This window comes from Colius striatus, chromosome 19 (assembly GCF_028858725.1).
Source record: "Colius striatus isolate bColStr4 chromosome 19, bColStr4.1.hap1, whole genome shotgun sequence".
NCBI classification, from domain to species: Eukaryota; Metazoa; Chordata; class Aves; order Coliiformes; family Coliidae; genus Colius; species Colius striatus.
This window is the reverse complement of record NC_084777.1, coordinates 2,513,777-2,534,470: the sequence shown is the minus strand read 5'-3', so window position 1 is coordinate 2,534,470 and position 20,694 is coordinate 2,513,777. Positions and strand designations below refer to the sequence as shown.

At 51.0% G+C, this 20,694-nt stretch overlaps 1 protein-coding gene across 4 annotated transcripts in view; it reads right to left on the bottom strand.

Moving 5' to 3' along the window:
- Window positions 1-20,694, bottom strand: part of KCNT1 (potassium sodium-activated channel subfamily T member 1) — a 64,399-nt gene that overhangs the window by 26,267 nt on the left and 17,438 nt on the right. The window contains exons 1-2 of one of the 4 annotated variants that reach the window (XM_062011646.1): window positions 11,185-11,333; window positions 2,429-2,470 (exon numbers count right to left, since the gene is read on the bottom strand). The exons of the other annotated variants lie outside the window; for them this stretch is intronic. Of the exons in view, the coding sequence (XP_061867630.1) occupies window positions 2,429-2,470; window positions 11,185-11,333 (191 nt within the window). Of the gene's footprint in view, window positions 1-2,428; window positions 2,471-11,184; window positions 11,334-20,694 lie in introns of those variants that run through there. 4 annotated transcript variants of the gene reach the window in all.

Below are 20,694 nucleotides of genomic sequence, written 5' to 3'. Positions count from 1 at the left end.
AGCTCTGCAAGAGAAGGACAGGGGGCAGATACAGCCCTTCCCATCACAGCTCCTGGCTCACCAGCACGAGCAGCAGCTCAGGAGGGAAAGGGGGAAAAGCTGCATGGCTGTGTGTACAGAAATCCTGGGCACCTGCCAAAGCCAGCAACAGGGAACAGGCTGCCCCCACGCTCAATAAGCAGTAATTGAACAATTACTCAAAGGAGGAGGGTTGTGGGTTTCAACAAGGCTCAGCACTGGTGAGAGAGCAAGAGAACAGCTTCAAAACTTCACAGTGCTGCACAGCTCCAGGGAGGCATCTCCCACCACAGCCCTGATGCCCCTGCAACCCCTGCACCATGCAGGGACCAGCCCCCAGCAAGGGCTCTGCAAAATCTGCTGCCTTGGAAAGCTTTACCTGAAAACCAGCCTGGTCAGCACTCCCTTTCTTACACTCAGGAAAAGAATCACTTTAACTCATGAGCAGAGGGCTCTTGCTTCCAGAGCTGGAGGTTTGTTATGGAGAGTGGAGCAAGATGACAAAGGGATGCTGTCACAGGGCAGGAAAAAGCAGCACTAATATCAACAAGAACAGCAAGCATGGTGATACTGAGGTATATGCACTGTGGATGGCTGTTTTGGTTGGAAAAGACCTTTAGATGGAGTCCAAGCCCTCCCCTCACACTGCCAAACCAGGCTCTGGGCAGATCACATGCCAAGGAACAACAGTTATCCAAACTGAATCCCCCAGCAAGGGACAGGCTGTGTTGGGAAGCAGGATGGTGTGGCACACATTGCCCCAGGGTCAGCTCAAAAATTCACCTCTTCAAGAGTTCATGTGTTTGCCATGGGAATAACTTAGGAAAAAAAGCATCTCCTGTTTTATTATGGAGTGTGATTTTTTGCCTGAAGAAAGGAGAGAGATTGCCAAGCACTCTGCAGCAAATTCAACACAGCTGGATGCAGGGAACAGCATCCTGGCTCCAGCAGGAACACAGCAATTCTATTGCAGTGTGCCCCATGGGAAGATCCCTCTGTGCTGGGCTCTGGGGAGGCTGCAGCTCCAGGGCTGTGCCCCTCACTCACTGCCACAGGGACACTGAGGGGCTGCCCAGGGAGCTGGGGGAGTGCCCAGCCCTGGAGGGATCCCAAAGCCATGGAGCTGAGGTGCTGAGGCCATGGGTTAGTGCTGGGCTGGGCAGGGTGAGGGGAGTGCTGAGACTCCAGAAGCTTAAAGGTCTTTCCCAACTGAAACAATTCTCTCATTCTAAGGTGGCACAGGGGAGCAACAAGTGCCCCCACAGCCTGCTCCCCAAGCTGAGTGCTGAGCCAGGCAGGATGAGGAGCTCCAACACTGGTTGAGGACACACAGCCCCAGCCATGGGCCCTGGGCAAAGACAAGCTCACCCCCTGAGTCATCTCCTTGCTGCATCTCCCATCCAAGGTCTTGCCAGCCTCAGGGCATGGAGCAGTCCAGCCCAGGCCCTGCTCTGCTGGCTGCTGGACACCAACTTGCTCTTAATAAAATAACAATAATGGTAATAAGAAAAAGATTAAAACCCAGGAAGAGCAGGAGCAAGGGAACAACACACTGGGTTCTGTTTGGCTTATTTGTTTTGCAACACTGGAGATTGACACTCATGAGTCTGCTCCTATAATTGCTTCTGCTGATGAATCTGGATTGTTTAATTAGAGTCTGAGCATGGAGCTCATCGTTAATGGCTAATCACCAATTTGCTGACAAGGATATCACTTCTCCCCCAAGGAACCTGTGTGTCTGAGCACAGCTAGTCCTCCCCATGGTGGGAAGCATTGCTCCTCCAGAAGGCTTTGCTGGTCCTATCCACGGCTCCTTTGTGCCAAGTGCAGTAAAGGACCAGCCCTGTGCTTGTCAGCTCCCTTAAAAGCAGAATCATCACAGAATCACAGAGGAAAAAGGGACAGAGCTTTAAGAACATCAAGTCCAACCATCAACCCAGTCCTTCCATGCTCACCACTCAGTCACCTCCCTCAGCACCTCAGGTCCCGGTCTCCCATCTAAACCTTCTCTGGCACAACTCGGGGCCGTTTCCTCTCGTCCCATCACTCCTTACACGGGAGCAGAGACTGACCCCCACCTCACCACAACCTCCTGTCAGGGAGCTGAAGAGAGGGAAATGCCCTCCTCTCAGTGTCCTTTTCTCCAGGCTGAACACCCCCATTCCCTCAGCAGCCTGGTGCTCCATCACTGATTTAAAGCCAAGCCTAACCACTGCCCTTGGCAGCAGCCACTGCCCAAAACGCTTGTCTCAGGAGACACCACACACACCCCACACAACCCCCCACACTGCCAGGGAGGGGGGTGTTTGCTCTCCAGAGGAGGTGTTTGGGCAGAGGGCCGGTCCCTGGGCAGCAGTGGGCAGCAGCCTCGGCCCCTCCCGCCATGGGGCCACGCACGCGCCGCACTTACTGTGAGAAGGAAGAATCCACGCTGAAGTCCTCGGCGTGAGGCCTACGAGCGAGAGCAGCGCAGGACGTGAGCGAAACGTGCAGCTCCCAGCGACAAGGCAGCACAACGGGCAGAGCTGTGCCACCAGCACCCGAGGGACAGGCCTGGGATGTGTCCCCACCGAGGTCCCGGCCTGGGGACACCGGGGATCGGCTGGTGCTCTGGTGGCTTTGGCACTCTACGGCCCCTTTAAGGGCTCAGCTCCACAGAGAAAACATGCTTTCACATTTATTTATCATTGCTTTTTGTACTGAGTTCCCCCCAAAGCACATCACTGCTCTGTCTCCAATCAGTGTCACAGCTTCTCCAGAGAAATTAGATGGTGAAAGATGCTGCTCGGGGTGTTTTTAGGAGCCTGACATTGTGTCTCTCCCACACACACCTTGGCAGAGCTCATTTTCCAGACACAGGTGAAGACCAGAGAAGGGAAAACAAATAACAAAACCCCCAGAAAGGAATGATGAGAGTAACATGAGGGCTGGTGGCAGAGGGAGAAAGAACAGAGAGAGGTGTGAGAGCGGGAGGTGAAGGGACTGTGCTCATGTACTGTACATCCCGCAGACAGACAAGGCAGCATCACAGCGCCACGAAACAAAGCAACTGCAGCTGCCAAGGAAGCAATCCCCTTGGCAAAAGCAACACTCTCCTCAAGACATTTCCATCCCCATGGATATCCATGGGTCCCTGTCACCTGAGCTGGAGCCCTTCCCATGTCCAGCAGTGCCCTATTCAACGGGAGGCAAAGCAAGTGAGAAACACAACCAAAGCAAAGAGGGCAGTTGCAGCTTGTAAAGATTCTTCTTTCATTTTGCTTTGTGCTTTATGAGTCCACAGCACTCCAGCACAGTTCAAACTAAATGAAAGCAATGCATCCACACTTCAATTAAAATGTGAGTCCAAAGGAAAATGAATCCATCCCTCAGCTACACAGCACAGGGAGCAGCCTCCCTGCAACATCATTCAGCTTGCTGCTGCTTTTCTTTCATTAGCTATGTGAAGGCTGCAGGCAGGAGCACATTGCTCTGGGAGCTAAAATTCCTGCAGAGCTCCTGGCCTCTGTGGAGCCCAAGGGAGCTGCCACAGGTTTTGTGCCCCTGGGGTCTTGCCCACAAACCATCCACTTGTGAAAAGAAAGCCATGGATCTGCCTTCTTCCCTCTCTGTCCTGCTAACACTTAGCTCCCTGGTGCAGTAAGACAGTTCACACTCAAGTGGTGTCTCATTCCATCTCAAGCCCCAGGGTGGGTTTATCAGCTGTGCCGTCCCTGGGAGCAGCTCTGGCATTTAGTAGTGACAAACAGCCCAGCCTTTCTCCAGCTGCAAAGCAGAGGCAAGTGCAGCCTCAGGAAGGAGCCCCATCAGCTCAGCCTCCCTCTTGCCAAACTGGATTATCCCACATTAGCAGCAGGGGCTGTTCAAGCCCCTCCACTCACCTTTGGTTTTGCACAGGAGGCTTTTATGCCTCACAGAGATTTTTATGGGAAAGAAAGAGCAAATGATTTGGTTTACTCCTCAAATTTGGTTTCCTGCCAGCTGGCAACCAGGAGAAGCACTGGAAGACTGTACAACAGGGGCTGGTTTCAGCTGCAGCTCCCCAAGGCAGGAGAGTCCTCCTGCAAACCAAGCAGCAGCAGCACATTGAATCACATAGCTCAAGGGGGTCCTGCAGACCCCAAAGGTCTGGCATCACCATGGGTCCCAGAGCACTAGGGTGAGCCAGGGTGATTCCCAGACATCTTCTCCAGACAGGCAAGCCATGGGCTCATGAGGCAAACAAACATGTCACTCATGAGAAGGCATCATGAATAAAAGGGACTCTGAAGTGATGGACAGACCATGAGTGTCCCCAACAGTGGCTTTGGCCACTCTCTGTTGTGGTTAAGGCACATGCAATAAAACAGTAACACAAAGATGCTCTCAGCTGTCAAATGGAGGAACTGCTTTATGCTGATCACAGGGGGAAGAGGCAAGTGTGAGATGTCACACCCAAACCTCTCCTTCTTCCCACCAGGCACCCAAATTCTCATAAATAGACTAATTACTGAGAAAATAGGGGTTTCACTCTTTACAGACAGCTATAAATCACTTAAATTCTCATCTGAAAAACTGTTGTTTTCCAGATCCCAAAACCTTTTGAAAGCACAAACCTGTCTGGAGTGAGGCTGGTTGCCCTGCACAAGCATCCCCCTTCACTGCTCCTCACAAACTCCAGCCCAGCCTTTGTGGCCTTGTCTGCAGTGTCACTTATCTGACCATTGATTCAGATGAACTGCTGGAGGGGATTAGTAGAACTGGCTGTGAACCCTTTTGTGCACAGTCCCACTTGAAAGGAAGGAGCAGATTTACAATACACAGAGTTAAAGCCATTTAACTGAGCCACAAAGGTTTACACTGGCTTTTAATGTAGTTTAGATAATCTAAATTCACTTTTCTGTTTCATCCAGATCAGCCTCCCTGAGTATCCTCCTGCAGATAAACCTCAGCTCATCCCACCTCTACCCCTGTGACTCGGGGTGAGAGCCCAAACTTTGCTCCTCTCCAGAGCTCAGGGGCTGGGAGAGGAGAGTTGTACTCAGATAGAGAAAGCTGAGTGTCCTCATCTTGGCCCTGAAAAACATTAAACCATGACACCAAGCCCCTGGCTGGCACAAGCAGCATCTCTGGAGAGAGAAGCACAGCAAGGAAGGACAAGAGAAAGGAGAAGAGCAAAGGGGGGAGAAGCTTTGCTGCTACAGAGACAGGTCTGTCAAGCTGCAGCCCCTTACAAAATGGAAAGGCTTTATTAGAAGGTGATGAGACAATGGTGTATTTATTATTAGAACAAAAGCCAATAATACCTTGCTTATGTACAAGAGAGAGCAATCACCTGCCCACCCACACTGCACAGCAGCTCCTTGGCTCAGCTGCCACCTCGTTACCCCATTCTGCCTCCTCAGCTCCAGCACACCCTGGCTAAGGCAGCTCACCTTTCCCAAACTGAGCAGCCCCTCCAGGCCCCACTCCCCTGAGGACTCAGGCTGCAGATTCAATCCCCTTCACCCTGGTGAGGGGAAGGCAGCTGGTCCTGAGCTCCAGCTCTTCCCCCCAGCTCTGCCAGGGTGCTGCGGGGTCTGGTGGCATTTACCTCATCCATCTCACACAGATAATTCAAGGCTAAATACTGTCCTTTTGTTTCAAGTTGCTCAAAGATGCCCAGATGGAAGAGAGAGTGGCAAAGCGTGGCAGAGCACAGCAGCAGCTCAGCAGAGATGGGGCAGGGATCTGCTCCCTCCCAGCAAACTCCATCCCAGCAAACTCCATCCCAGCAAAGTCCCTCCCAGCAAACTCCCTCCCAGCGCCGTCACTGGCTCCTGATTTTGTCTGGGAGGTGTTTTGCTAAATGAAGGGTATTAAAAATTAACCTCTGGTCCTGCAGTTCCTATTACTTTCAGGTAAAAAAAATGAGTCCTGCCATCACTAACAGCCCCTGGAAGTCACAAAGACACAAGCAATGACCTGCTAAGACTATACTCAGCTTCAAGGGGCTTATTAACCACTCACGAGGCTCAGAGGTGTTCTGAGGCTGGAGACTGACAGAGTCTCAGAGAGCTGCCAGATTTAGTGCCCTTTTAGCCCCCAGTCTCGAAATGCCTCCAAGACAGGAGCAAGGTAGGGGAGGTTAAGATGACCTAAGCAAAGTAACTGCTTAGGAAGGCTTCCCGAAGCCATGCTCATCCTCTAAGACATAAGATGCACCATGGTTCCCACCATATTGACAGTGAGAAACTCATCCCCCAAAATAGCCTGATGTGAGAAGGACAGATGGGAGGAGACAAAAAAAGCAAGTGAAGAGGGGGAGAAGCAACGAGCAAGAGGAAGGAGAAAGGGAGAGGAAGATGCACACGTCCTGCTCACAAACACGTGTGAGAGGGAGGGCACGCTCAGCGCTGGGAACAACAGCCCATCTCCTCAGGGAAGGGGCTCCAGTCCCCAGCATCCCCATTCCAGAGGAAGCTCAGCAAACCATGCTGGTGAGCACCTGGAAAAGCCACCAACTGCCCTGGGCACAGGCTGATAGCTGCCTGAGCTCCTGTCACCCACAGCTCTTCACGGGCTCCTAGTTAATCAGAGGAAGATTTTTCTTGGTGTTCCTCTGTATCACAACTAAAATACCTCAAGTTTAGAAACAAACAAGGCACAGTGCCAAAGTGCAGCAAGATGAGCTGGTCCCAGCCTGATGTCTGGCAGCTCCTGGACCTGCCTGCAATTACCTTGCAGAAAGTTTTGGCTCTCCCAGAGGGACAAGCGCTGCCAAGCCTGGGCACTGGGCTCTGCCCACTGGGCAAAGGGCCCTGCAGATGCTGAGGCTGCTCTCATGCACAGCTCCCTGCCTTTGTGCTAAACAAGTCCCTGAGGTCCTGCCAAGCAGCTGAGCCTTGAGGAGGAAGGACTGTGCATGGGCTCAGAGGTGGGCTGTGAGCCCCTGCCGTGCTGCAGCCCAACATGACCCCAATTGCCAGGCTGGCAGCTTGTGCCCGTTCAGAAGGATGGCCAAGCCTGGTACCCTGCCTGCACTGCAGGAGGAGGAGGAAAGCACTGATCCCCATGCCCTGATGGGATCTGATGGGAATGAGGAAGCTAAAATAACCAGTTCAGAAGGCCAGGTGGCTGTTTGCAGTGCATGTCAGCGAGTATGTAGGGCACTGAGATGCTGAGCAGCGCCCGTGTCTCAGCAGCAGCCGTGGGAGGAGCAGTTCCAAAACTCACCCTGCTCCCCCCCTCACCTGCCTGCAGCGCTGCCAGCTCGGGGTCAGCATTGTCTGCTTGTGTGAGTGTGTCAGGTGATGAAAACACATTTAATGAGGCCTGTTTCTTAACATCTGGCTGCCCCTTGGGGGAACAAACACGGATTGTCAGAAACCACATTTCCAGCCACGTTTGGGTGATTTCCTCACTGCTCCCCAGGAGCTTTGCCTCCGAGAAACGCTGCCTTGAACTCGCCCAAGCAGACTGCTGCTGTTCCTCACTGTTGACTGTAACATGGCTGAAGCAAAGCCCCATTTATTCCTGCCAAAAATATCTTGAACTGAGAGACGGGGCAAAGCTGCAGGAGGTGGGACTGTGCAGCCTGAAGGGTGGAAAGGGAGGGAAGGATCTCATCGCTGCCCTCGGCTACCTGACGGGTGAGGCATCAGCATCCTCTCGGATGCACACGGTAAAGGACAAGAGGGAACAGGTATAAGACACAGCAAGGGAAAAATTATTCATCCTGAACCAGGCACCCAGAGAAACTCAGCCCTCTCTTCAGCCTGGGAGATGTTCAGAACTCAGCAGGACTTGTCCTGAGCCAGCTGAGCCAACTTTGAAGTTAATCCAGCCTTGAGAAGGGGCTGGAGCAGCGCTCTCCAGAGGTTCTCTCCAACATCAACTCTTCTGCAATGCTAATTTTCTTCCCCAAACCTCAGCAGTTCAGACTTTGGCTATGGGCAGCTCAGCAAACACGGCTCAAAGAGGTGAGAGCAGCAACATAGAGCAGGGAGGGCACACACAGCACTGGCAGCCTCTGGCCCTCCCAGGGCTTAGGGCACAGCTTCAAAACCAGACACCTTAAGGGGATGTTTGCAATCCCTTAAGAGTATCAGTGTGGCCCAGGATGGGTAGTGGTCAGTTTCCCCCACTTCCAGCAGAGCTGCATAAACAGGACGTGATTATCTTGTGAAAATGTTTGTGTTTTCAAACCCACATCTCCGGTGTTGCAGAGAGATCGGAACCGGGAGCCAAACACGATATCTACACTTCCCCACACCTGCCAGCAGCTTCCTCCCAAACACAGAGATGCTCAATGGAGACCACTGCACTGTAGCTGGCTTTTCTGTGCCTTTGCTCCCTATCACACCTTTCCCTTACAAATTCCCCCTCAACACAAGGCACACGGGACCAACCTGCCTCAGACAAAGCCCAGTTCATAGGGGAACAACTCCACTTCTCATAGCTCACTCTGGCTGCAGGATTGCTGTGTGCCAGGAGAGTTTCAGTGCCCAGGCAGCATGTCTGGCAGCAGACCTTGCTCTCCCCAGAGCAATCAGGAGGCTCCCCTGGTTGCACTCCCTTCTCAGAGCCAGTGCAGAAGTAGCTCCAAGTATCTTCAGTGGTAGCAACTTCCACATGAGCAGTCTGAGCTGGTCTCATCCTGCTCACAGCTCTACATCCACAGGACAGCATCTCCATCCTGGATGCCCAGGGCAAGACCTGAACTCCCCTTTTTTACCTCTAAGTGTGGAATAATACATGGCTGAGAGTGGTTTCTCTTCAGATGTATTCAAACCTTTTCTCTCTGTTTTGACTGAGAACCCCTAAAAGCTTTGGTGTGCTTCAATGACTAAGTGTCAGAGTAAGGAGGTAAAGTAGGTGAGAATAAACTTCATTGGCTTCAGTCATCTGGAGAATTCATTTGCATCCCTGAGAACATCCTGTAGCACAGCATCTCCCTCCACCATCACCTGGTAATTTCACTCCCAACTCCCACTCCCATAACTTGATAACGCTGCTTGTGGCTGGCTCTGGAGGAGACAAAGTATCTCAAACAGCTACTCAGCATTTCCACAGCAATCTTCCTGCCTCTGTTGCTCACACATGCAGTGAAAGAGAAGTGCACAAGTCTTAATTGCCAACTCATCTGCTGGGAAGCAGCACCCAGAAGGAAAGCCCATCAGCCAGGAATTGAGACACTGCAGGCACTCGCTGCCAGAGAAGCATCAAAGTGCTGCTATCAACTTCTCTACCTCTCAGCAGTTCCTTACAACAAGACAGCTGCAAAACTCCTGAAATTCCAAGGAAACCCAGGGAACTGGGTTCTTTTATAAAGCCCCAAGTCACCCTGATGTGCTCTGCACACTTGGCCTTCTGGCAAGCACCCACTAAAACACTGTAGCTCTGTTTTTTTTGGAATCACTGCCCCCTCCCATAGCCAATGGTGTCTTGCAGCATCCCTCTGTTGTGTCACGTTACCCCCAAGAGACAAGAAGGGTCAGCCCTGCGGATGAAGGGTTGGTTCCCAGGTCCTAAGCAGGAACCTGCCAAGCTCCTGAGTGCAGAAGAGAAAGAAACTCCTCTTGGGTGTTCCATCACAGCTGATTAGCACTGAGTTTGTAAGAGTCTCACAGTTGCAAGGAGGAGTCTTTTTCTAGCTCCATCCTTTGGAATATGAACATCCCAGCACTGTTCTGAGTGGTACATCAACAGCTCCTGGAAAGGCACAGGGAAGGAAGCAAGCTCCAATGCCTTTGCTAACAGTAGTGTGCAGGACATGCCTTTGAGACACAGGTACCCCCAGACCACATCAATCTTTGATGCCTCTTTCAAGCAATGAAAGCAAGACGTGAGAACGGAGCAAACGCAGTCTGATCAACGCTGGGAGCAGATACAATTTGCTTATCAGAACAAGCTGAGACCACACAAGCTCAAGGGATTCAGCTCCAAGGCACCGACACGGTGCCTCTTGGCAGCCTTCTGCCCATGTAAGCCCTCGCCTCACCAAGTCAGAAGACAATGACCCTCAAGACCCAAGTGTCTGCTCACTAGAGAATTGGCATCGGTGCCATCTGGAGAGTTGACACATCACCCATCAGACTGAGACACACACCCTCAGCTCTGCAAGTACACCAGGACTCTGTCTCTCAGATTCAGAGACTAAAGCCTGTGTCTGGCTCAGCTTGGCACCAGAGGAGTGACCATCCCATGTGCCTGACTCGCTCCTGCAACACACACCTCAGCTTCCCCAGTGGGGACCATATCTGCTAACCCCTGCTTGTTGCCATCTTTCCTTCAGCCCACCAGTGAGATACACCAAGATACTGAAGCTTAGGTGGCTAATTCCTTCAAATCAAAAGCCAAACAAGTAAAATCTACTGTGAGCAAAAGCTTTCCTACAGTGCTAATTTACACTGGGAACCAGAGCTAGAAGCAGCAGCAAATGACATCCTGGATGATGTACAGTACACAATCACAGGTGAGGCAATTTTTGCCAAGAAGGAAGACAGCATGGATGGGCTGAAAGGCTGAATAGATGGGGGGGAAAAAGCAAAACAGAAAATGGAACAAACAGGACAAGAACTGAATTACTGCCATATGCATCCTCAGCATAACTAAGGGACCTGGCATCTTCTGAGACACTGTAATTCAAGAGCGTTTTTATGCTCCTGAAAAACAGCTCATTTCCTTCTGTACACATCAGCTGTGTGCTTGCAGAGAGAGGCTGCAGCATTTGGTATGGTGGCTGTTTTTTTTCCTTCCCTTTGCAGTTGTAAATAAATCATTCCTCAGATGAGGGACAGAGCATCTCTTCTTCCAGGCAAACATGGTGCTTCTGTGCAGTACGTACTGGCGTTAGCAGTGTACATAAGCTCCAGCCTCAGACTGCACAGATAAGGTGCAATGCAAGTTAGCAGTGTTGTGTGGCAGCCCCCTAGCCACAGGGCTGCCATTCAGACATGCATTTGGCAGGGAAAAAACACCCAAACAAGAAGTACTCCTAAAAAATGTAAAGCAACTGGCTTGCTTGGGCTCCAGGTACCTATTTCATAAAGAGCTGGTGGGGCTCTTTAACAGAGCTATTGGAAGGATTTGATCCACCACCCCTCCAGCCCTCAGCGGCACTGACCCTTTCTCTCTCATTTAACAGATAAAAGGTGCTGCCTCCCCCCTGCACACCCCCCCAGCATCACTGCAGTCCTGCAATACCTTTGTCCGACATCACTCCCCGAGGATCCCATCCTCCGAGTCGGCAACAAGGGGCTCACCCCGTGGACATCTTCTGTCGTCGCCGGTGGGACAGTTTTGACATGGGAATTGCTCTCTGAAGGGGAATTCTTCAGCTTGGCTCTCGCCATCCTGTGAGCTTTGGCAGCCTCTCCGACTTCCTCCTCTTTCCCCCCTGAACTCTCTCATACATCGCAATCCTCACCGCATTCAGTTTAGAGCTGGCGGCACGTACCATCTCCTGCCTTCTTCTCTCTCCCCACTCACGGCTGCTCAGTGGAACAATCCTGCCCTGTACATTTATTTTGGTAGTGAGGGGAGTCAAGGCAAACTCTCTGGCCCTGCTGCTGCAGCGAATTTGGTGCAAAATGACTGAGAAAACATCCACAATGCACACATCTCTGAAATGGCTTTGTGAAGCAAGTAATTTAATTGCCTTGGCTGCCTCCTTTAAAACAAAAGGATTGCACTGCTCTTATCACCACAAGCAGGGCAGGGGCTGAGGGATTATTTTTTCCCCATCCCTGTTTTTCAACAGCAACGTGAGGGGGAGGAAGCTATTTTATCTTATTCCTCTGTGTAAGGAGCAGTGTGTGGACTGCATGCCAGGGAACAGACTCAGCATGCTTGGCTCGAAGATACAAAGCAGCAGAGCAAGATCCTCTCCTAAACACACCCGCTGGGAACTGAGCAGAGAGGAACTCGCTGCTGCTTCCCTCTGAGCTGCTGTTGGCCACAGGCTCTCAACCAGTGCTCACCTGGCCAGGCTGAAATAGAGGCACACACTACCTGTGCCAGGACAACCCATCTTTCCCTCTTCTTCAGATGAGAATAAAAGCTGCTGCTCCTTGAACATGCTTGGCATCAGTTTCCTGAGCTGCCAAGCAGAAAAGGGAACTCTCTGTAGCCGGGGTGCCCCGAGTGGGAGCTAAACCCGAGAGTCTCCCCGTGCACAGGTGAGGCTGGAAGCGAGGGGAGGTCGCGCATCCCGCTCTCTTTCGGGGATGCCACCAGTCCATAGCTGCTCCTGCCCGTAGGGCTCCTCTCAACACCGAGCAGCTTCCAGAGGAGCAGGAGAGTGCCGCAGCGCGCTGGGCTGGCACCGCGCCCCGGGCACGGCGCTCAGCACCACGGCCAGCGGCGGCCAGCACCGCCCCGCGCCACCACAGCCTCACCCCATGGATGCGACACCGCCTCACAGCACGCCAGTGTCACCCCACTGCGTGTCAGCATCACCACACGGCACGCCAGCATCCCCCCTGCTGCATGCCAACATCACCCCACGGCATGCCAACGTCACCCTGTGACATGCCAAGGTTGCCTGACAGCATGCCAGCATCACCCCATGACATGCCAACGTCACCCCACGCCATGCTAACATCACCCTGTGACATGCCAAGGTTGCCTGACAGCATGCCAGCATCACCCCATGACATGCCAACGTCACCCCACGCCATGCTAACATCACCCTGTGACATGCCAACGTTGCCTGACAGCATGCCAGCATCACCCCATGACATGCCAACGTCACCCCACGCCATGCTAACATCACCCTGTGACATGCCAACGTTGCCTGACAGCATGCCAGCATCACCCCATGACATGCCAGTGTCACCCCATGACATGCCAACACTGCCTGACAGCATGCCAACATCACCCCACACAATGCCAATGCCACCCCACACGATGCTGTGTCACGGTGTGCCAGTGTTGCTCCACTGCACACCAGTGCTGTGTGTCAGTGCTGCCCCACTGCATACTTTAAAGACTCGTTTCCCTGAGTGATCCATCACTGGTGAGACATCGTGATGTGAAAAGCCAATGTGAATAATTCAACTCCACAACAGGAGCTCTTTCAAATGAACATGGCATACAGAGACTCAACACATTAATGCCTGCAAGGGTCTTCCCAGGGCCTGAGGACAGATGGCTGTGTGGGGGCTGTCTCTGAGGTAAAGGCAGAAGTTGCCCTGAAATGGGAAATTTGGGATCCCCAGTATTTTAGATGAAAAGCTGATGCTTTCCTTTGGCACCAGTTGTGTGCTCCAGCCACACTGCACACTTCCATAGTCCTGTCAGGCTATCAGAGCTCCCAGCACCACCATCCTGCTCCAAACTCAGATGAAAAGGCCAGTCCTTTTCTTCCTGTCACCTACCAGCGAACTGCCAGGAATAACTCTGCTCACTGGTCTTCCCCCGAGGATCAGTACCTAGCAATGACTTATCCCATCACACAAAGGCAGTCTCTGGCTGCTATGCAAAGAGGAATCAAGTCCCCATCTCCTGTTAACCAAATCCTTGTTTCTCCACTCAGAGGTTTTTTCCTTAATGGGATTTCACTGTGAGACATACTTTATTTCAGCACTGTGAAATGTAAAATGCTCCAAAGCCACAGCCCATTTACCAGTGTCCCAGCTTTCAGCATACATTTAATTTCTCCTTTTGACTCAAAATGATTCATTAGCTCAATGTTTTCATTTTCTAATGGTTATTCCTTTCTGTTTCATAGCTTGCTTCAGCCTCATCTTCAATTTACTGCTCCATATTTGTTTACTTCAGGGTGTTGTTCTCAAGCCCCAAACATAGTTACTGCTGTTAACCCTTTGGGTTGGACTGTGCTCAGCTTGGGGGCTGGACAACAGGAGTCACTGGCACTGGGGCAATCAGGTGTTAGGGAGTTATTGGTATATTTTCCATTGTATTGTAATTCCTAATTCCAGAAGAAGGTTAATTTCAAGATTGATATTTAAAGTGAAAAGTGGCTTATGCTCAAATTCTAATCTCAGCATTAGGGTATTAGGGAAAGTACTGGAAAATTTTGTCAGAAAATGGAAAATCTCCTGTTACACTTTTGCTGAATAGAAAGTGACAAAAATCACATCAAAGGGCCTCTTGAGAAACTCGGTGCCTGCCTGCAGGAGCCTCTACGTGAAAGTGCCTTTTCTGTTAAGCACTTAAATGCAAACCAAGACACAAAAAGCAGAAGAAAGGGGAGCAATCAGATGCAGGGTCACAAGAAACTACAAACAGAGCTGCTGGCTTGAATCACTGTTTCCCTTCCAAGGGAGAAAAGAGGTCACCTGGTGCTGAGGAGAACCTTTCTGAGGCTGGATAAGCCCACAGAGCTACTCAGACTGCTCAGATCTGCGTTGGGCAGCTCAAGAGGTTCCTTTGCTGTAGTTCTGTCAGGAAAAATATTCCTCTCTCAGGCAACATGACATGTTCCACGCTTCACCTAAAGACCTACAGCCCTGGCAGTGTCTCTCCTCCCAGGTCACCTCCCAGACAGACACCAAGTGTTGTCATCTCAGTAAGAGAAGGAGTAAAGCAAGAACCCAGAGGAAAGACAACCCAGAGCTGGCTGAGTCACTGAGACATCAGCAGTGCAGTTAAAGCATCCTGGTTCCCTCAGGTGGGAAGCTAAGGGAGTGATGAGGAAAAAGGCAAAATAGAAGCACTCAGGTGCTGGATTGTTGGTGGAGAACATCACTGTCTGTCACAGGGTAAAGGACCACACTGAGTGGGTAAAGCTGCCTTCCTGTAACACAGAAAGTGAAGGGCTTTACTTAGGAACAGACTCAATACAGATCCCCTGTGCTGGGTGCTGCCCATTCATGGCTGCTATGAGTTACCCAGAACTCAAATAATGACACAGGTAAAATGCATCCCTTGGTACACCCAGGGCTCTCTTGCTGGGAGACAGCACGTTCCTAGAAAGAGCCATGGCTGCAAAGGGAACCTGAAGCACAGCTCCACAGAGACACATTGTCTGTTTCTACCCATGGTACACAAGGGTAAGCTACACATCAAACATCCTCTTTGCACAGCGTGTTCTCCAAGAGAACAGGGCAATGGAAATCAACAAAACACAGTCTCAGCATCAAAGCCTGAGCAAGAAATTCCTCCAGTCCAGAAACACTTGCCTGGCTAACTGAATGCCATCCACCTGAGTGTAAGCCAGGAAACTGATGGTTAATTTTACTTTGAGAGACCATTACAAAGTGCTGATTTCTCATTTCAGTGTTTGCACTATGCAGAGACCACTGCTGTGCTGGGGGCTGGAGAGATGGCTGTGACTGCTGAGCACCAATTGCACTGGTCACAGTGTTGCTGGAAACAAGATTTAGAAAGAAGCAGATTTTTCATTAGTCTTAATTGAATCCACAGCAACTGCATTGTTAAATAATCTCCATTTAGCCAGGTAGCTCTCAGTCCCAACTGCCAAAAGTCATCTTATGCACCTATTCAACTTATTATTAATAAAGCATGACCTAGCCCATTATAACTGATGGGTAAAGCAGGAAGAGCTCGGGGTATGGGAAGAGGTTTCTTTGCATGTTCCTCTGGCAAACAACCCTGTTAATGTTGAGATACAACCCAAAAGCATTAGTGTGCAAAGCCTTCTGTAAGATAAGCCACTTCAATATATTTTGAAATCCTGAAAAGTCACTCTGCAAGTCATCAAACCCATATGAAGGTACTTCCAAAGCCACAACAGGCAACTCGTGGAGGAGAACACGTGTTGCTGCGCTCACGACCACACCAACGTCTCACAAGCTGCTGCTCTACAGGAGGGGCTGTGCTCAGACACACAGGGACAATTCAAGGGGCACTGAGCTGAAAAGTCATTAAGGCTCATTATTATCTTGTTCTAGAGAACACCTTGGTTCTCTGGACTCACTGGTGAGCTGCTCTAGGAAATCACTGTTCCATTGAGGCTGTTGCCTGGCTCCAAGGGGCAGCATCCCCCACAGCACCTCTGGCTGCTCTGTGGTAGTGCTGCATTTGCAGGGCAGTCCTGACCTCCCTCTATTTAATAGCTCCAAGGAAAAGCAAGGTCCCATACAATTTCATTACCACCACAAACACTTCCTATATCTCAAGACCCCAGCAAACATTGACTAATGGCTTAATAAACTCTGGAGCACCACTAATTCCTTAACAACCACCACAAACCTCTCTGACCCAGCCGTCTGCTGAAGTGCTTTTCAAGAAGTGCATACACTCTGCTTTTGCCCTTTAGTCTCCAGGCAATGCCCTACATTGTCACCATGCCTTCTGCAAAACAGCTTTTCAGAAGCTGCCAATGTTTTGAGGTTGCCAAGGCTCACACACAGCCCTGCAGAAACAAGTCCACGCCCCGCCACCAGGCTCCTGCAATCAGGCTACTGCTGAGCCCCATAAAGCAGCAATCCCTCCTCTTCAACACAAATGGCTGGAAAGGTCAGTGCTTTTCAAGATGTAAAGATATTTTGTCTTCTGTTTACTACCTGTTCTCTCTTCCAATGGGAAGTTAAAATCTGAGAAGACAGAGCTTCTGCTTCCTCACCAGAATGGTTTTCCCTCTGACATTTGTTTCAGTTAAGTTTGCCAAATAAGCAAAATAAAATGTTGATGCTCCATCCTCCTTCTTTGTGCAGGGTTTGGCCTTTCCACTTCCAGGCCTTTCCACTTCAGGGGTGCCAGCACTGCTCCTCCACACACACACACATGGTGGGAGCATGGACACAGTCAGAGGCACCCAAGAGCCCCTTGCCTGCTCTCCTGAAAGCATACTGTGCACAAGAGGGGCCCAAGTGACTCTTTTCCTAACACGAGGGGTCCTTTTGTTCATATTTTTTGCTATCAATCAGCAGTTAATGAGGGAGTTGAATCCTAAGAGTTTCAGCTCCTTTTATAGTACAAAACATGATACCAATACATTGATTACTTCAGATTGCAGGGATATTGGAATATACAGGAGATGCTTGGGAATCCTCTCTGGACACCAATGATGTTTGTGTTTATTAATAAAAGTGCTTAGAAAAAACTGTTTGCATCGATCCAGAGTCAATTTAAAAACCTCTCTCCATTTTCTTTCCATTAGCTGGGAGAGGAAGGTCCTGTCTGGCACATGGCCACTGGCATGGGAGCAGGACCTCTGCACTCAGCTGCTGTGGAGAGCCAGCAGATCTTTCCTGGAGATGAGCTGTGCAATGAAAATCAGTGTTTTAAGAGATACAGATGACCAAATCCCTCCTGAAGGGGCTGGGGGAAACCCAAGGCTGGATGGTGACTCCTACCTGCTGTTCACAGAGATGTGTATCCAGGTGACTTGGGGCTTGCCAGAGGTTGCTCCCCAGGAGACCTTGAGATTAGAGCCAAGCAAGTCCACAGCAGCACTTTGCAATTCAAAGTACTTGCAAATGTGTTCTGCAGCTGAGCTCCTGTAGCACTGTGTATCTGATGGATCACAGCTCCTGCCTTCCCTTCTCCTGTGGCGCCTGCAAACAGAGGCCCTGAGCAGCAGATTGCCAAAGATAATGGGACAAGACTTCAGTTTTGTTTGAGATTAATCCACGTCTTGGCATTTCCACAAAGAAAACCAGCAATGGGCTGTGAGCAGCAGGGCAGAAGCATCTCCATGCCTGTCCCACCTGCATTCAGGGCACACAGAGGCATCACTGTTCACCCATTACCATCACACCAAGAGGCCTCAGCCAAAACAAGCCTCTGTTTCCCTGGGCTCAGCACAAGAACCTGTTACCCTGCAGCCTGAAGAGGGCCAAGATGCAAGAGGGGAATGTGGAGCAGGACAGAGAAGAAGGGAAGAAAAGCCCAACCCTCAGTGACTTTGCAGGAGCTTGCAAGAGGTTATGGCCCCTTTGAGTCCCCCAGCTAAGAATGTAGAAACTGTCATTATTTCAGTGGAATTCCTCCATGCACCACACAGAGTGCACCAAGAGCCAGGGCACATTCAGGAGCTGGGAGAGTCTTCCCAAGCAACGGGGGCTTGAGGGGCTGGAGAGGTGAAGGGAACGATACACACTGGGGTGAGTGCAACAGCAGCTCCCCACAGCATCTGCTCACCAGGATCTGGGGCACTTGCAATTCAATACTGTGCCCTGTCATGCACTCTCTTTCTTCTGCTCCCTCCACACACTGCTTTGGCAGGGTTAATGCCTCTGCACCACAGGCACTGACGAGTTCCCTGAGAAGCCATCAGATGGATCTACACCACTGTGAGTTCTCCTTTGTACCCAGGACTCTTTCCTGACATTTGTCTTTAAAAAGCAACACCATTCATATGAAAAGTTGATTAATTCCACTTGTTGTAATTATTCTCACAAACAAAATCCAGCTATACTTCCCCCTGTGAACATGAGGGGTAATGGTCCTTACCCTTTGCACTAAAGCTGTTCAGTTCCAGGGGTGAGAAGCTCTGTACCAAGTGCTAAGTGTTATTATTAAACTGTCATTAAAAGCATTTCAGGAAAAGCTCACAAACTGCAGGGATTTCTGTCATCTCAGGGGCCTGCTGGGATAGCATTTGGGCTGAGTGGTTACTGTCAAAACCCAACCACACCAAAGTCTTTGTCTTCATTCAGAGTCATTTACTGCAGTCAATGCTATCACTGCAGCCACATCCACCTTTGGAAGGGTGTCATCCCCCCAGGATTAACCTGCTGCACTGCCCCATTAGGACCACCTCCCACCATGGTGGGCTTGGGGGGATGCTCCATCCCCTACTGCTCTTCTGGAGGGTGCTCAGCACCACAGCAAGCCAAAGCAACCCAATGGGAGAACACCTGGAGCAGAGAAACACGGATGTTCACCAACACCATCACACAGCTGCAGAGAGCTTTGGCCAACCTGTGCTGCATCACACAGCAGGCACTCAGAGCCCTAAGAGATTTGCATGACACAGGCAGAAATTAACTGGCTGCATTTTATTTGCTTCCTCTATTTAGTCTTGGCAGCTGAATCAGGCAGCACGACTGAGCAGCACCTGGCAGCAGCTCATTGCCTCACCCAGCCTCTCCTCAGCAGAGTTTTAGGAGGCTTCTCTAATAAACTAGAGCACTGGCATTTGAGGGAAGGAGGAACATTTTAGAAAGCACAGAGGAGAGCATATTTAGCAGCAGTGAGAGAGCTAGAAACAGAAGGAAGCCTTTGAAGAGCCAGGCTGATGGGGAGAGATGGAAAAATTATGTAAAGTAAGAAAATGCATGGAGAGCTTGCAGGCAGGCTGCAAGCCTGGAGGGGGACGGTGTGTCTGATACAGAGCCTTTGGTTTCTCTCCCCTTCCCCAAGTTCTCTGTATTAATGCTCTCTTCCAAATGCTCACAATTCCCAAAATGTCAGCATTTAGAAGAGAGGACTCAGGGCTTTGCTCATGCCTGTGCTTTGCCCCCTGCCCAGTGCACTGTGCAGTGCTCACAGTAACCCAGCACCTCACTGCTCTGTCTGCAGGGCAGCTCAGCTCATCCCCACCACCAGCTACAACCTATTCCCCAAAGGATGGATGTAGGGGATTTGCAAACAAGTCCCCTTTTGGCCACCCTAGTGGAGGGACAGCAGGTGCCCCCTGCAGTGAGCAGCTCCCCAGCTCCCAGAGCCCTTATGTAACTGCACACAGGAGCCTCGAGGCGCTGAATCCCAGAACTGTCAGCGCAGCCTTTGCAAACCCAGTTTTGCCTCTCTAAGTGTGGCACAGCAGCGAGGAACAGGAAAGCTGCAAAGGCAGCCTGTTCACTTGGGCCTGCTTAGCAGGGAGAATAAGAAATAGAGCAGACCCTTGCAGATGCTGAAGAAATAACCCCACAAAGCCACAGTCCCCCTGACAAGTTCCCTGTTTCTGTGGTGCATTTGATGAGCTTACAGCAGAGAAACGAGACCCTGAAGCTTTACAGTGCCTTGTAATCTCTTCCCATTTCTTACCAATACTGATGACAGGTTAAAACAGCCAGAGGAAAAGGGGAAGGTATCTGTATACCTGTCACAGCTGCTCAAGCCAGTGAGGAAATTAAAAGCCCTTGGGTGAAATCTAAATATATATCTGTAAGGGAAGCAAGAAAAGTCTCCAGGCAGGGCAAAGTAATCAGGCATGGAGGAGTCACTTTTCCAGGTGAGTACATAACAGGGTCACTAGCTGCTTCCCAAGATTTAATGAGTACCAGGGTCCTCACCCAGGCAGAGCTGGCAGCCTGTGTTGGCAGGAGCAGGCAGAGCTTCCAGAGCATGAGTCAGCCCTGGCACAGCGCAGGGAGACAGAGCACTGCAGCGAGCAGGAGGCAAGGCACAGATGCTCAGAGAAAGTGGCAGGACAGGACTCAAACCCAGGCAAGAGGAGCAAGAGACTTCCAGGCTCCCTCAGTCACAGTGCCAGGGGCTGGCAGAGCCACTTTCCCAGGGATGAGCAGGCTGGGGCAGTGGAATTCATCGCCTCCCAGCTGTAACAGTCTGCACACTATAGATGTTCACTACTTAAAAGGAGGCCTGATCACTCTCTACAGCCTGACAGGGGCTTGTACTGAGGTGGGGATCAGGCTCTTCTCCCAGGTAACAAGTGACAGGACAAGAGGAAACAGCCTCAAGTTGCCAGGGGAGGTTGAGGTTGGAGCTGAGGCAGAACTGTTTCCCTGAGAGGGGTGTCAGCCCTGTGCCAGGCTGCCCAGGGAGCTGGGGGAGTGCCCAGCCCTGGAGGGACCCCAAAGCCGTGGAGCTGAGGTG